A 17,039-nucleotide genomic window follows, 5' to 3' on the forward strand; every position below is an offset into this window, starting at 1 on the left:
TCTCCAGGAGTGACCCCTGAGCCCTAATTGAGAGACCTGCCATGCCCTTCCCCCAAAAAAAAACAATTTTTTAACCACTTCTTGCATCTCTTCCACATTGTTAAAACAGAGGAGTCAACTCCAGGGCCCACAGGGGCTGGGCAATAGTGAAGTGGGGGTCCAGGGTGGCCACTGGAAGGATCATCTGCTCCTAGCAGATTACTCTGAACTATTTGTCCCTTATTATTTTTATCTTTTTTTTTTCTTTTTGGGTCACACCTGGCATTGCACAGGGATTACTTCTGGCTCTGCACTCAAGAATTACTCCTGGCGGTGCTCGGGGGGACCATATGGAATGCTGGGAATCAAAACCGAGTGGACCACATGCAAAGCAAACGCTCTACCCGCTGTACTATCCCTCCAGCCCCCTATTTGTCCCTTAAAACTTGCTTTTTGCCCCAGCTATGGTCACACACACACACACACACACACACACGTTAGATACAGTGATGTACACCTCTATATTTCTGTGTGTCTATATAATCCTGTAAATACGGTCCAGTTCCCTCACGGTATTGATTCTTTGTCTCAGCGGGGGGTTTTGTGCAGTGAGTGTAGCTCTAGTTCGTTTCTGTCTTAAATTGTAATCCTTTCCTAGGGACTCTTTTATTCTTTCCTCTTCATCTCTGGCAGTGTCTCTCACCTCAAAGTCTTATTTTTGTCTTACTACAAGCATGGGATAGTTAAGTCAGATTTATTTTGATTAGTGTTAAAGTGGGATGATTTTTCTATCCTTTAAACCTTTCTCTGTCCATACAGTTAGGGCTTTTTTTTAATAAAGCCTCCAGTGATTGGGTTTGGGTTTTATCTAGTTTAATAATCTTGTTCTTTTACCTGGAATATTTGATCCATTTATATTATATAATGTGCCTGAATATCATGTTCTTTGTGCTCATTCTGATTTGGGGCTTGCAGACATTCTTGAATTCATCTTCCATTGAAGAAAAAAATCTCAGCCTTTATTCCTTCAGCTATTCTGCAGCCTTAGACTTGTCTCTGGGAATTCTGTTTAAACAAAGAAATAATAATAATACAGGTTAGGGCATTCCTTTGTGTCCCCCGCATCTCTATCTACTTCACTCAGTTTGTCTTCTCGCAGCCTCTCCACTCAGCCCACCCTCTGCTGCATCTCGGAGCGCTGAGAGAGCCTCTGTACGAGGAGGTCATTGTCTGTTCTGTTGGGTCGGCACAGTCTGGATCTTAGACTGCATCGCCTCTGTGATTGCCAAACAGCCCACGTGAGGAGGTGCAGAGACTTTAGATGGCTCTTACCCACCCCTTGCTCTGCCACAGTGTATTGCTTATCAAAGTATCTGGAGATTCCCATTTGTTTCCCAGAGATGTCTTGCTAACTTAGGGCTTGTTTATGTTTCTTACATGAGGTCAACAGCTTGCATTCCTGCTCAGGCTGGTGGGGACTGTCTAAGACCTTTTAGGGTATGTAATTTGACCATTGGTCAAGACACAGCTTTTTTGGTCCAAGGAACAGGGCATAAATTATGCCCCTCAGAAAACTGTGGGGAACCCCTGGAAATTGCAGGAATGTTTAAAATGTTTAGGATAGCAATAGCTAAAACAGAGCCACTCCTGGTAAGGGGAAGCCAAGGCTGCCTCTCACTGCATTGTGAGGGGGGCATGGAAGTAAAAGCCAGATTCAGAGGCGCAGGGCAGTGTAATGCTGAGGTCATGCAGGGTGGGCTAGCAGGGGACAGGCTGGCATGAGGCACACTCTGAAGGGCACAGTGGACCTTGGTTCCTGGGTAGCCAGATGAAGACAGGCACCCAGAGGAAAGGAGTGTGAGAGAAGCGAATTCAAGGTTTTGTGGGAGCCTCCCCCTCACCCAGATGTGAAGCAGGGGACTGGGAGCGCTTGCCCAGAGATTTCTGAAACTCCTGCTTATTGTGGAATGCTGGAAGTCTCTGTGTTGAGGCCTTTGACATGATAGTCTGGGTCTCCTTTGAGTAAACTAGACCAAAAAGAAAGAGAGGACTCATTTCACTTAGCATGACACTCTCCACAGAGACAGGGGGTGGAAAGGGTTGAAGGTGGGGGGAGGGATACTGGGAACATTGGTGGTGGAAAATGGGCATGGGTGGAGGGATGGGTACTCAAACATTGTTTGACTGAAAGGCAATCATGAAAGTTTGTACATCTGTAACTATCTCACGGCGATTCATTAAAATAAAAAATCACTGTATCGCTGTCATCCCATTGCTCATCGATTTGCTTGAGCAGGCACCAGTAACATGTCCATTGTGAGACTTGTTGTTACTGTTTTTGGCATATGGAATACGCCACAGATAGCTTGTCAGGCTCTGCTGTGCAGGAGAGATACTCTCGGGAGCTCACCAGGCCCTCTGAGAGTGGCAGAGGAATCGAACCCAGGTCGGCTGTGTGCAAGGCAAACCCCCTACCCATTGTGCAATTGCTCCAGTCCAAGCACCCTGGGGTGGCCCAAAAAACAAAAATAAAGAAATGGGGAGTGATAGCACAGCGGGTAAGGCGTCTGCTTTGCACATGGCCAACCCGGGTTCAATTCCCAGCATCCCATATGGTCCCCCGAGCACCACCGGGAGTAATGAGTTCATGAGCCAGGAGTAACCCCTGTACATCTCCGGGTGTTACCCAAAAAGCAAATATATATATATATATATGAGATACAAATAGGATATATATTTTTTATTAGGATACATATAGGATATATCCTATATATATATACATATCCTATATGTATCCTAATAAAATTAAAAATTTTTAAATTTTAAAAAGAAAGAGAGGAGAAGTTACACCAGTGTTTTACCCCCAAGGACACAGGAGGCCCTTTCCAGCCAGCAGAGGCTCACAAAACCCCTCCTCGCCACCCCCTCTCTTGTTAGCTTCTACAACTGTGACCAACCTGTCACTCTTTGCTCAAGTCCATAGGTGTGGACCCTGTGCCAGATAAGCTGTCCTACGACAAGTCACATGACCAAGTGTGGGTCCTGAGCCGGGGGCATGGGCCGAAGTACCAGCCAAGCCTCCAGGTAAGTTGAACACTGGGGTGTGACTGCCCTGCCGGACTTTCTCTCTTGCTACCAAACATCTGTCCAGAGAGACGCAGGTAAGAGTGAGAGGTCAGACCAGCCCATCGTGGATAATTAGCAAGTATTTCAGCCTGGCCTGCAGTGCAAAGGCTGCTGTGGGAGCACCCCACAATTCCTGCCTCTCGGCGCAGGCAGTGAGAAGGGAGACAGGACTTTCTTCCCTGCAGGATGGGTGTGCCAAGACCGAGCATCAAAGGTGGGTGCAGCCCACATGGGGAATGTCCACCCCGTACCCATTGTGCTCAGCTCAGCGTGATCGCCCCTTTTTCTTCAATTCTCCCAGCTCCAGGCCAATGACCATTCTGACTCCACTGTTACTAATCACAGACAGTGGATGCTTTGGGGGTTAAATTTCTCCTAGAATCAAGGCGGCTACAGACGGCAGCTCCTGGGCACCCTTTCACCTCCTCTAAACTGAGACGCTTCCGGGCCTTGACAAGGTCACTCTCGGCTGATGGTGCCTATAGCAGCGCCAAGAAATCACTTGAGAGAATGCCTGGGGAAAGGCCACCAAATTAATTTCTGGAATCAAAAATGAGTTCCAACCTTAAAATTGCAGTAGCTGCATTAAAAAAAAAACTGCATGAAATACCAAAACACAAAAGAGGACCTTCAAGAGACTAAAAGCACAAAACTCTCCCAAACTATAGAAAAAAAACAGATGAAGAGTTGGAGTCTTCAAAGTTTCCAAAGAGCAAAGCTAACCATTGTCCCGGGATTCAACATTACATACGTTTAGAATTTCCGAGCTGAGAGCAGATTCTGGGCAGCTGAAAAGAGCAACTGAGTTCTAGTCCACAGGGGGGAGATCAGAATGCCACAAACAAAGGGGAAACATTTCCAAGCAGGAAGATGCTATTAGCTGTACAAACAGCCAGATTGGCATCGCACATCTCACCCACGAGCCCTATCAGGAAAGGTACTAGTGACCCGAGGGGCTGGAGTGATAGTACAGCAGGTCTGCATTGCACATGGCTTACCCAGGTTTAATCCCCAGCTCCGCCCAAAAAATAATGACCCTAAAGAAGGGTCGACTAAAAGAAAGGTATTTGAGGGAAGATGATCCAGAAGCGTCTAGTAAGCGCTACATAGGATATTTGATTTAGGAGAGTCACGACTACCAGGCTGTAGCTAAAAACAAACTAACACAGTCAACATGCAGGAGGGGCAGGACACGCTTTGCATTCATGGTATCCTAGTTCTATCCCACAATGAGTGGAAGAAAGAGAAGCAAAAAAGACAAAATGTGTGAAAACAGTTTAAAGGTGAAAACAGATTGAGCAGCTCGGGCTTAAAGAAGAAAATGAGACTCAGGTGTTGCAGCACATGCCTCCCACAATTTTTTAAAAGGTGAAAACAAGCTCTACTTGTTTATAAGAAACACACCTAAAGCGGAGTGATGGTAAAAGGTTTCATTTAAAGAGGTGGGAATGATGCAAGCTTTAAATAGCATAAGATCCGCATGTGATAAAAGACCAATTAAACCAAACATACTACTAAATATATAAAGCAAGCAGAGTAGGGGAAAGTTGAGTAAGGAATGTGGGTCTAACAAGCATCACTATCAGTGTATCAGTCATCCCAGTGCTCACCGATTTGCTTGAGCGGGTACTAGTAACGTCTTCATTGTGAGACTTGTTGTTACTGTCTTTGGCATATCAAATACGCCACGGGTAGCTTGCCAGGCTCTGCCATGCGGGCAGGATACTCTCAGTAGCTTGCCGGGCTCTCTGAGAGGGACGGAGGAATCGAACCTGGATTGGCCATGCACAAGGCAAACACCCTACCCGCTGTGTTATTGCTCCAGCCCCTAACAGGCATAGAGAGCACATAATGCAGAAGCATATAGATAGAATTACAAGGAAAAACAACAAATTTTGCAAAAAATAGAAATTATCAGCTATATTATCTTGCCATTAAAAAATAAGTAAAACATGGGCCTGACAATAGTACAGTGCTGTACAGTAGCATACGGCTGACCCAGGTTCGATCCCCTGCATCCCATTTGGTCCCCCGACCACCACCAGGACTGACAATCTCATGACGTGGACCAAAAACGTAAACCCTCCTAAATGGCCATCAAGACAAATGGAAGTTACAAACTGCCTCAAAAGCTACCTGTAGGAAGCATCACCCTCCACATGTGTGGCCTCTAGGGGAAGCGGTGCCTTAAAGCCTGCAGAAGAAGTGGCTTGGGAAATCAACAAAAAGACTGGAAGTAACAAAGAACAAATTGAGACATAAGTAAATTTCTCACAAGCCCGATAACTGAAAGAGACAGGAGGAGGAAAGAGAATGTGCATCACACAGATACAAGAGGGACAGTTTAAACCTAGAAGAAATGGATGATTGCTTACAAAACGTAGTGGAAAAATACAGATTGATCTACGAGAAGCCTGATTTGGAGCAATTGCCACAGGAAAAGGTTTTCTGAGGATTATAGAAAACTGTACAGCTAGGACTTGTGCAAGAGCACAGCAGGAAGGGCACTTGCCTTACGTGAGGCTAACCCAGGTTCAATCTCTGGCATCCCATATGCTCCCCCAAGCCCAGCATAAGACGTGAGCACTGCTGAGTGTGATCCAAAAAACAAAAAAGAAAAGAAAGGAAAGAAAAATATATGGCTTTGTTTTCTTAGGCCTTCAAAATATAATTTAAATGTTATTGGAACAATCTCAGACCACAAGAGGGAATGATGGCCAATTGTAATGATAAATGAACATATAAAAACAGAAACAGGGAAATGACTCATGGGTCCAGGCCTTGCATGCACAAAGAAGGACCTGAGTTTGATGCCAGGGTTACCCTGCTGGCCTCTGAGCTGCTATGTTCGAGCACTACACCAAATATTTCTAGGAGTTACCTCCAAACCTCTAAGCACTGCTTCTGAGGCCTAAAAGAAAATATATAGGGGCTGGAGCAATAGCACAGAGGGCAGGGTGTTTGCCTTGCACGCAGATGACCCAGGTTCGATTCCCAGCATCCTATCATCCTATATGGTCCCCCGAGCACTGATAGGAGTAATTCCTGAGTGCATGAGCCAGGAGTAACCCCTGTACATTACCAGGTGTGACCCAAAAAAGCAAAAAAAGAAAGTATATAAATATAAAAATAGGGGGTGAGGATTTATATGTGTTTATATACATGCATGTATATATATACATGCATATATAAATAAAACAATGATCTTAGGAATGCAGAAACAGACTAGATTGTATTAGAAATAGTCCAGTAATGTATCTAAATGCTCAAGCAGGGAACAAATTCCCAGGAAGCAATGACAGGCATTCACTCTCAGGAAATCAGGGAACATTCTTCAAAACACAAAAACAGGGAGAAAAAAATTATGCTATTTTCAGTACATGCTAGAAAAGCCTTTAATTAAATAACAGCAGACATTCCACACCAAAAAACAATAACAACAACAACAACCAAAAAAAACCCAAGAATGTGAATAGGAGGAAATTCCTTAAATAGAATGAAGAACACTTCCCAGAAACCAAGAGCAAATTTTGCCTAAATGGCAAAATGCTAAAAGCATTTTCATTAATATCAGGAATGAGAACATAATGCCTGCCATCATCATAATCAGAAAGTCTAGGAAATGTGCTAGGACAAGAAAATGAACTAGATTGCGGGAACCTGCCTTCATCGCCGGGCGAGTGTAACCAGTCCTTGGAAAAACTGCTCCTAGAAAAAAATGTCAACCATCAGGGCCCATGCACAGAGACTCCAGACAGTGCTGTTGACCCAGCACCTCCCACAAACCTCCCCGATACCCTGATCACCGAGACCGAGAGATTGCAGCGACTCTCACACCAACTCTCACTGTTTCGGCATCGTGTATATTGGCAAAGCACTGAAAATTGTGTCCTCGCAGCTGCTTGTAACTGGGCTTCATTCCCTGCAGTATCCAGGGTGGGGCCTGTGCAAACTTCTCCCCTCCAGCACTGCCTCTCTGGCGTTTGTCTGGAGGGCGGATTCTGAGCCCACCCTAACTAACTGCCATGTGGCCAGCTGAGGACTCGCATTGCTTGTGTGAACCAAACTGACATATTAGAGGGGAGGTCAGCAGTTTCTCCTTGGACACAGAGGTGTGTGCAAGGCCCACCGGCAAATGAGGCTGACTGGGCCCCTCTCCCGGGGGTCAGTGGCCAGGGTAATGCACGCTGTTAAGGAGTCTCCAGGTGTGGGAACGGTGAGGCGAGACGGCCCCTGGCCGCTGACAGCTGTGCTTCTCCATCTCAATTAAGGGCAGAAATGACAGGCCTGGGATCAAGCAGGGCCTTGTGTTAGTGTATGGAATTCTCTGGCCTTTTCCCCTAGACACTCCCGGATCCGATTTCTAATGCTGCTGTTTCCCCATCGCCCCACGCTCTGCATTTTCCCCGCTGTGGGCTTGCCAGAGAAGTGTCTTTGGGCCATTTTTTTATATCATAGGAAAATAATCTAATGGAACGTTAGTGGTTCACAGCCGCCTGGACTCAGAGTCCCGGCTCTCATCATTCCATTCCAGCGCCGCCCCCCGGGAAGCATCTGAGAGGAGCAGCAGGCCAGGTGCTGTTTGTGTGGCCCTCAAAGCAAAGCCAGGAGGCAGAGCCGTTCCCCCAGGGGGCAGGCAGCCAACACTCCAGCCCTGAAGACAGACTGGGTCAGGCTGTGCAGGTCCAGCCCCTGCGTATGTGCACAGGGCCCCTCCCCCACACCAGGAGAAGCCCCTCAGCCTCTACCTCCTCCCTGCAGGGTTGGGGGTAGCTCACTACCTCCCCCTTCCCTGAGCTGGCTCCTGAGCTGGTCTCAGGGGGCCTTTCCTGGAGACCCTCCAGAATTCACCTCCAGTCTAACCTGAGACATCCCTCAGCACCTCTGTTCTGCCCCTGGCCTTCCCCTCCCCGAGGTGCACACAGCAAGAAGGGGAGAACAGGGTCCCTCCCAGAAACCAAGGCAGCCGTGCTCTGTCGTTCCAATTTGTACAATGCATTCACCTCCTCCCCACGGCCAGGACCCCCTGGGGAACTGGAAACTCTTCTGCATTCTAATTGCGGGAGTCTGCAAGGCCTCCTGCTTTCTTGAGCCCCAGGAACCCCAGGCACCCACATCGAAAGGGACCTAAACCAACAGCCAACAGCAGCACATTCCTCCCTCAAGAATGCACAGGTGGGCTGGAAGATAGCACAGCGGGTAGGGCATTTGCCTTGCACGCGGCCAACCCAAGTTCAAATCCCAGCATCCCATTATAGCCCCGCCCCCCCCAGCACCACCAGGAGTGATTCCTGAGTACATGAGCCAGGAGTAACCCCTGTGCATCTATGGGTATGACCCAAAAAGAAAAAAAAAAAGAATGCACAGGTGTTGGGCTGGAGGGATAGTCCTGTGGAGAAGGTACTCGCCTTGTACGCAGCTGACCTGGCTTTGATCCCTGGGATCCTATTTGGTCCCCCCAGCACCACCACCACAATTCCTAAGTGCAGAGTCAGGAGTGACCCCTGAGCATCACTGGGTATAACCTGAAAATTGAAAGAAGAAAAAGGAAAAAAGAATTCACAGGTGGCCAGGCGCTGAGAAGGTGGGGATCCCTACCATGAGCACTTATCTCTGAGTCCTAGTCTGGTTCTGGGGGCCTCCCACTAAGCTGCCTGGGGCATGCTCTGCTGACCTGACTCAGTGGGGGCACCCTTCCTGCACCCCCTCCTGACTGGGATGGTCACAGGGTTGCCCCTCCCCTCTCTCAGACACCCTGCCTGATGCCTCACCCCTGCCCTCGCGTGCCCAGGCTCTGGTGTCCAGCAGCTATAGGACAGATGGACACCCCAAACTCCCTCTCTCGCAGGTGCTCACGGAAGCCAGCAGTGGCCAGGGCCAGCACCTGGTCCGCGTGCCCTTTGCCGGAGTGGAGGATTTCTTCATCCCCCCCACCAACCTCATCATCAACCACATCAGGTGAGAGCTGCCTTCCGCAGGGTCCCCCACGCCCCAGCGGGGTCCCACTCCTGTCTGTCCCTACCTGCTCCTCTCAGGCTGGCCTGGGGCCCCCCGGGGAAGGGACAGAGCGTGAGCCCTTCCCTGATGCTCACAGTTCAGGGTAAAGCCCATGAAGATGAGAAAACCCGGCCCAGAGGTGAAGAGCCCAGAGGCAACACAGGAACGGGCTCGCCTTCTGCTTGGCAGACACAGGCAACCAATGGAGGGGTTTTACAGAGGCAGAAATGGGTTCAGAGACATTCAGACACTGACCCAGGTCACACAGCTAGAAGCTGACGGAATAAACCCAAAGCGCTTGACTCTGCTTCTTCCTCGCTCTCTGCTCCCCATAGCCCAGGGTTGCTCTTAGGAACCCCAATCACAGCCGGAAAGGGGGCCCCACCAGGAAATGAGCCCCGTCCCATGTGATTTCTCCTTGCTGTTCATTCAGGGACCCCCCCCACCCTTTCTGTAAGTCTCCCCGCCAGGATCCAGGAGTGTAATCTCACCTCAGTCACCTCCAAGAAAGGGGTCTGTTTGCAGGTGGGTGCTGGGCTCAAACAAGAAGGAGTGCCCGTGGATCCTTGAAAGAAAATGACCACGTAGTGCCCCCCCCATGCACACACACACCAGGGCCTGGAAGAGCTCCAAAGGTGTAAGTGGTGAGACCCCTCGAGTCTGGCAGGCTTGAGCGCACAGCACCTCTCTCCCACTCTCAGAGGATACTTTCTAATGAGCACTTTCCCCCCTCAGAGGCACTGTTATTCGCGTGCACAAGGGTGTTCTCACTTCCTGTCAGGGTACATAGCGCCCAAAGGCATCCGTGGGCAAGATGGGAAGTCCTGCCAGAGTCAGGTCTTTGCGCAGCCTGCAGAGAGGGGGTGCACAAAAACCAGAGGGGAGCAGCTCCCTGCCCCACGCCTGCATAGGAGGCAGACTTTCCCCTGGGGCTCCCAGTGACACCTTACTGTCCACTCGGCAGAGCCAGGTCCTCCTTCCTGCTCTGCCTCACCCTCTCCCACAGCACAAGGCCCACGAGTGACCTCAGAGCACCCAGGGCCAGAGATAGGGCTCAGAGGACTGAGCCCATGCAGGAACCTCAGGTCCAGCACCGCATGAACCCCAAACCTCTGAGTCTCCCCAGAGCACCTCCAAATAGACTCCAAAAGAAACAGAAAAAAATAGGAACCCCAAAGAGAGGGGCCCTTGAAGGCCCCTGGGCCCTCCTTTATCTTTCTCTTAACCATGGTCCGAGGGGGTCAATCCCTGGACTGCTGCAGCCCATGGGGTAACACTCCTCCCTGACCCCCTGGGTGGCTCGCCTGCTGCAGGCTCAGGAGAAGGGGTGCGGTCCCCGACAGGGGGCGGCTCCCCCAACCCCTGACAGCCCTTCCTCCCACCCAGGTTCGGTTTCATCTTCAACAAGTCTGACCCCGCCGTTCACAAAGTGGACCTGGAGAGTCTGGGGCTCGTGAAGACCATCAGCCTGGAGGCCCACGGCTGCGTGCCCCGGGCCATGGCCCACACGCACCTGGGCGGCTACTACTTCATCCAGTGCCAGCCGGACCAGGGCAGCGCCCCGCAGCTGCTCCTGGACAGCGTCACGGACTCCGTGATTGGCCCCAACGGCCACATTGCCGGCACCCCGCACACGTCCCCTGACGGGCGCTTCGTGGTCAGCGCCACCAGCGGCAGCCCCCAGCTGCATGTGCAAGAGATCACGGTGTGGGGAGAGATCCGGACTCTCTACACCCTGAGGGCCAGCGGGGGTGTCGGGGACGTGGCCTTCCAGCGCTCCTTCACCGAGGGCAACCAGTACCACGCTTACGCCACGCTGGAGGCCGAGCCCGGGCTGCTGTTCGTGGAGCTGGCCACAGGGAAGGCGGGGGTGCTGCAGAACTTGAAGGAGCCGCCCCGGGACCCCGCCCGGCCCTGGGGAGCACCCCGCAGGATCGTGAGGGACAGTGGGCTGTTCGGACAGTACCTGCTCACACCGGCCCAGGCGTCGCTGTTTCTAATCAACGGGAGGCAGAAGGCCCTGCGGTGCGAGGTGGCCGGTGTTCAGAGAGGGACCACGGTGGTGTGGGTGGGCGAGGTATGAGGGACGCCCGGAGCAGAGCTCTCTCTGCACCCCCCAGCAAAGGAGGCCTGCCTGGTCCGGACCCCACAAACCCCCAAGCCAGCGCGCTCTACATTTTCACAGACAAAAGCAAAAATCTGTCTCCACTTCGTGGCTCCACACTGGTCTCCTTGCAATGTCCCGGGCTGAGGCCTGCAGTGCTAGAGAAACCGGGGTGCCCCCCCGGGGAGACTGATCCTCTGTGCCGAGAGCCCTGGTGCCCGGGGAAGGGACCAGCTGCTCTGCCTGCCCCTGTGGACGCTGGGGCAGTGTCCCGCCTATCCCCCTGTGGCCTTCACACCCCCACGCCCCCCTGCCGCCGCCCGCGCCCTCCTCTGGGCCCCACTTTCTCCTCTCCAGCTGCTTCTTGATTCTCTTTCCTTTTGACTCGTTCTGGGCCCGAGGCAGAGCCAGCAGGCCACTGCCTCGGTGGGGTGGGGAAATCATCGCTTTATTTTGGAAACTTTGATTAAAAATTAATTTTCTATAATTGCAAGTGCTAGTCAGCAGAAAGAGGCGCCCTGGGGTCCAGCTCCCTGCCGCTGGCCCTCAAGCCTGCCTGTCTCCACACCGCTGACCGCCCTCAGACTGACTGCCGGAGGGCGGACACAGGGACGGACCCCCGGGGCCTACGTTTCACCACCAAAGGGAAAAATTCTTTGAGTGGGGTTCAGCACCCTCAGTCCAGGACTGTGCTTGCCTGATGGAGCTGGGGGGCCTGCAGAAATGCCCCCCCTCCAGGACATATTGGGGTCTATGCGGTTTTCTTAAGCGCACCCTTTCCAACCCAATTTCTTTGCCGCGGCCCACTGCTGCCTCTCACCCATACAAAGAGCCTGTTCCAGTGTTTTCGAACCCACGGGCCCCCTCTCCCTACTGACAACACTCCAGCCCACAGAAGAACCCTGAAACCTGGGGCCAGCCCAGCTGCATGTCCCAAGGGGCCTCAGTTTCCCCTGGCATCACAGCCCCACCCAGCCGCCTGGGGAGCAGAGCAGACTGTCTTGGTGAGGAGGCACCCTGGAGCTCCCAAATACCCCTTTTCCTCAGGTCAGGGGCCCATACACACACGCACGCTCTCCAGCTGGGATCATCCTCTTCCAGATTACCTGGCATCGGGAGAGGGAGCCCACCACAGACCCCTCAGTAGGCAGGGTCCCCCCACTGCTGTGGCCCCGATTTTCCTGCCCTGCTGAGGTGTGAACCCTTTCAGGGGAAGCCAGCACAGAGTCTCACACTCGATATCACAGCCTCCCCACCACCCCCCGACTGTCCAGCCCTCTGACCCCCAACCTCTGCTGTGTCCCGTCACCCAGAGCAGGACCAAGGGAGCACTCGTGGTTCACCCCTCTGAGGAGATCCAGGCACAGTCGGGAAGGGAAGAATCCTTCCTTACATCCCTGCCCCAGTCCCAACACCCACTTTCATCAGCGAAAGTCTCCAACATTCATGAACTTCTCCCTTGGGAGGAAAATTCATGGAAATTTGAGGGAGCCCCTGGCAGACAGAGTCCCAGAGTCCCTGAGGCCCTGTGAGGAGGACCCTCACCCCCGGGTCCAGAGTGACACGCCATCTGTCCACACAGCTTTGTCCAGGGTGGCGCTTCTGAGGGAACTGGCCCTATCAACCGCCACCACTTCCCTTCCTGAGTAGCTGAAGAAGGGCAGGACCATCACCGCAGACCACAGATTGCCACCAGCCCCAGGACACAGCAGCTGGACACAGGAACCCACAGCTGGATATAGCCCAGGAGGCAAATTCACGAACGACTGGGGGATGGAGGAGAGTCTCATTTTCTCGGCGGTGCCACCAGCACAGGAAATCCCATCAGCCCCTGGCTCCTTTCCTCTCCTTTGCAGCCCTCCAAGTCACAGTTTGAAGACCACAGGCTTGAGTCACGCCTGCAGGTATGAACAGTCACCCCAGCATGAATGCCAAAGGTCCATGGTCACCGGCTGTTTCTCACCACAGAAGGTTTCCTGATGCCCAAACATCATCCCCAAGGCCCCAAAGTCACTGACACCATGAACTTCCAAAATGACCTTGGAAAGAAAATTTCACCAAAAAAAAAAGGAAAAAAAGAAAAAAATTAAAAACACAAATGTGCTCACTCTCATAAAAGCACCCCCATAATAATCTACACTGCTAGGAGAGTAGGGATTTGAAACACGCCTTCCCAGTCCAGCCCAGGAAGCTGACCCCTGCCTGCAGATCCTAGGTCCCAGCTGGAAAGTTGGCCAGAAGCGGTTCTGGAGGTATAAGACGGTGCAGACCACTGCAGAGCGGCCTGGCAGGGCCCCAGACCCCAGGAGAGGCTGCAGCTGCCCTGAGCTGGCACCCACAGGCCGTGGTTGCACCCGCCCTCTCCCCAGCCTTCTGCAGGAGAGGATCTCAAGAGAGCAGCCTCAGCAGAGGTTCCTGCAGTTCCTGCCTCTGCACATGAAAGCACTCCAGTCCCAGGCAGGTGCTGGGAACCAGCTTTGAACCCCAATAAAGCAGAACTCACCCTGCCTGGACCTTTAGGAAGCAGCCTGGAGGTGGCTCCGGGTACCACACGTCTTGTTTTCTGTTGACCACGAACCTGTGAACTAAAGGACATTTCAGAACTGAGATGCGAAACAGATTCAGTCTGGATATATTTTTCTACGAGGGGCTTCAAACGTCATGGACTGCTCTCTCACCATTGCACTTCACTCAGACCCACCCGACCATCTCTCTCCCCACCCCACCCCTGCCCCTCATCCTCGATCTACCTCACATACTGCCACCACCCGCAGATGGGAACCAGCCGGAGGCCAGAGAGGAGATGTGGGGTGACCTTGACTGCCAACATGGAAGTCCCGTGCCAGCTCCCACTCCAAATGCACTCAGAACCCATCAGGACACAGCCCCTTGCTGCCGGCGTCCGACCGCAACAGCTACACCCAAGCCCCCAACCCCCTCAACTTAGGCCACAGACACCAGGAAATTGTCAGGAAACCAAATGCAATGGGTGGGAGCGGCCAGACAGGAGTGGGGAAATCGTGAAGTCAGCCGGGTCCCCTTCCTGAGGGGGCACAAGCTGTACCTGCTCTGCCACAACAGCACCTACAATCCAGGGCCACACCTCCACAGAGGCCCATGACCTCACTTTGGGGTCCAAGTTAGAAATCTCTCAAACGCTACTGTTTGCCCCCCGACTGGCAGACCAAGGTAGACCAAGCAAGTTTTACTCAAGAAAGCTGCCTTGGTTTCCCGCCAAAATCATAATATGCACAGACTGAGGCTTAAAGGAGTTTAAAGCAGGGGCACAGAATGCCTGTCTTCACGATGTGACTGTGGACCCCCCACCCCTGGTGACATGCTCACTTCCGCCTACTGTCTACACCAGAGGGCCTGCCAAACCACTTGAGGATCCGAGCACAGCAAACCAGCTCATGGCCTATGAGTCTGCAGCTACATGGGAGAGTCAATGACACCCAGTATGTCAACTTCCGGAGCCCGCATCTCTGTCCAGAGCCACGGCTCCCATGTCCTCTTCCTGAGGCCTCCTGGACTGACACGGCTCCTTCCCTTTCCCACATGGGCCGGTTGACACACATCATGTTCCAGAGGGCTCCATGGGCTTAGCTTGTATCCCCACAAAGCAATAACTGATGAATCACCCTGACCCCAGGTCTGGTGGCACAAGGCCCTCCCCATCAGCATGGCCAGAGGGGCATCCATGGCCCTTTGGAAACACGCCCCCCCCCACACACACACACCCCTCCTCTGCAAGACAGAGCTTTGTCTCCAAGAAAGCCGACCTGTCCCTTGTGGTCCGAGTGTCATGAGCTCTGAGAGGAGAACATTTCCAGAACCATCCTCCACTGGCTGGCGTGACCGCTGCCAGAGGCATGAGAGTCCCTGGTTCTCTGTGACTTCAGCTGCTTCCGAGATGAGGGGCCACAGTCTGTCAGGCGCCCCTGCCCAGACCCACAGCACCCGCTTCTTGGCTCCCCTGCCCACACCTACTGGCCTCTGTGAAAAGCCAGTGCCCTGTCCCCAGCCCAGCCTGTCCCCTCTCTCCCTCGCTGCTTGTGCTTGGGAAGGCCATGTGAGGGGCTCTCAGAGCAGAACTGGGCATGGAGTTTTGCTGGCGGGGTCCCACACACCTTCATGCTGTCATATTGCTGAATGGCCCTCGAGCTAACTAAGTCATACACGTCATAGGTCCCGTTCAGATCCCTCCCCGCCCCCCAACACCCCACCGCCCACCTCAGAAATCTCCGATCTCTTATGTCAAGGCAAATCACATTATTTTGAGCAGTTGTGTATACTCCAAAATATATTTTCTGTAATCACTGGTATTTCTCAAAAGCCCTCCTGGAATTACTATACATGTGAATTTTTCCTTATTTATAAAATATATATAAATTATTTTTAATACATCAACTTTAGTAGAGATTTGTACCGACATGGGAGCCGGACGTGACGTTTGAAATAAGTTTGTGTTTACTTTGATGTTTCACCCAGTAGCAGACACACCAGGTCTCTCCACTTGATAGAATGACGATTCACAGATTATCATTGAGTATTGTCACTGTAAATGCTCTTTTTCTGAGGATTTTTTAATAAAACCCAAGAAACATGACTGTTTTCTGGTGCCTGTATGTCCACAGCTATTCAGGAGAGCTGGTTAAGGCAGGAATTTAGGGTTGTCCTGACCGCCCCTACCTGCCAGTGAACCCAGAAGCCATTGTCCATGTGGTAAAGAATCTGCTCCCAGGGGCTAGAGTGATAGTACAGTGGGTAGGGTGTCTGCCTTGCACACAGCCTGCCCAGGTTCTATCCCCAGCATCGCATATGGCCCCCAAAGCACCACTGGGAGTAGTTCCTGAGTGCAGAACCAGGAGTAACCTCTGAGCATCACTGGGTGTGGCCCCAGAAAAAGAAAAGAAAAAATAAGAGTCTGCTTCCAGGGGCTGGGAGGTGATACTCAGGCTGGAGTTGTGTCTGTCACTGAGCTCACTTCCCGGCCCTACACACCCCTGCACCCCACCACAATATCACACTGCCTGCACAGGAACGGATGATGAAGGCTGTGCTGCCAGACCAGCAGGCTGGGTATCACGGCGGGGGAGGGTGGGGGGGCCAGGTTCCCAGCAGTACTGCAAAGACTCCGCACACCACCAAATATTGCATCACCTACATCTGGCTCTAAAGTGGTCTTTCTGAGCGGACCAGCAGGAAAACCCAGGTATGGGAACCTGTGACTGAGATCTCCAAGCCCGCTTGGATCAGGACTGGGCTCCTTGCTCCTAGGTCCCCAGTTTTCTAGAAGTTTGGCATTCACACCCACGAACTACCCCTGGCACCATGTAATCTCATCAACCAACAGTCAAGACCCAGAGACTATAAACTGCCGGAAGAGAATGACACAGAATTTCCCGGATATTATATTCTATCCATAACAAGCAATACAAAACAAATCGTCTAGCACTGCCTTTTCGGCAGATTTAAGTGGTGGTGAGACTGGTGTTGAAATATCAGATGTAACCAAAGTAGAGAGAGAGTATGGGGGAAATTTTCTGCCACACAGGCAGGGGAAGAGTTGGAACAGGGTGGGGGAGAGGGGCCCCCACGGGGAGGGGGGATACTGGGGATTTGGGTGGTGAAAAAATGCACTGGTGAAGGGATCGGTGCTTGATGAGTGTATGACCGCAGCTCGAACATGAAAGCTTAGTAGCTGTATCTCACAGTGAATCAAAAAAAGGAGGGAAAATAACAATAATAAAATAATAAAAATAAAATTAACATTCAGAATAGAATTTAAAAAATAGTAATGTGGAGTTCATGCCCAATTCAATCAGCTTAA

The 17,039-nt window shown here is 52.0% G+C and overlaps 1 protein-coding gene across 1 annotated transcript in view; it reads left to right on the plus strand.

Annotated features, from left to right (window-relative positions):
- FSTL4 (follistatin like 4) overlaps positions 1–15,815 on the plus strand; it is a 306,655-nt gene extending 290,840 nt beyond the window's left edge. Inside the window, exons 15-17 of the mRNA XM_055142013.1 lie at positions 2,956–3,063; positions 8,954–9,063; positions 10,489–15,815. Of these exons, the coding sequence (XP_054997988.1) occupies positions 2,956–3,063; positions 8,954–9,063; positions 10,489–11,185 (915 nt within the window). The 3' untranslated portion in view covers positions 11,186–15,815. The remainder of the gene's footprint in view (positions 1–2,955; positions 3,064–8,953; positions 9,064–10,488) is intronic.
- Positions 15,816–17,039: the final 1,224 nt, after the last annotated feature.

The sequence above is a fragment of the Sorex araneus genome, chromosome 6 (genome assembly GCF_027595985.1).
Source record: "Sorex araneus isolate mSorAra2 chromosome 6, mSorAra2.pri, whole genome shotgun sequence".
Classification (NCBI taxonomy): Eukaryota; Metazoa; Chordata; class Mammalia; order Eulipotyphla; family Soricidae; genus Sorex; species Sorex araneus.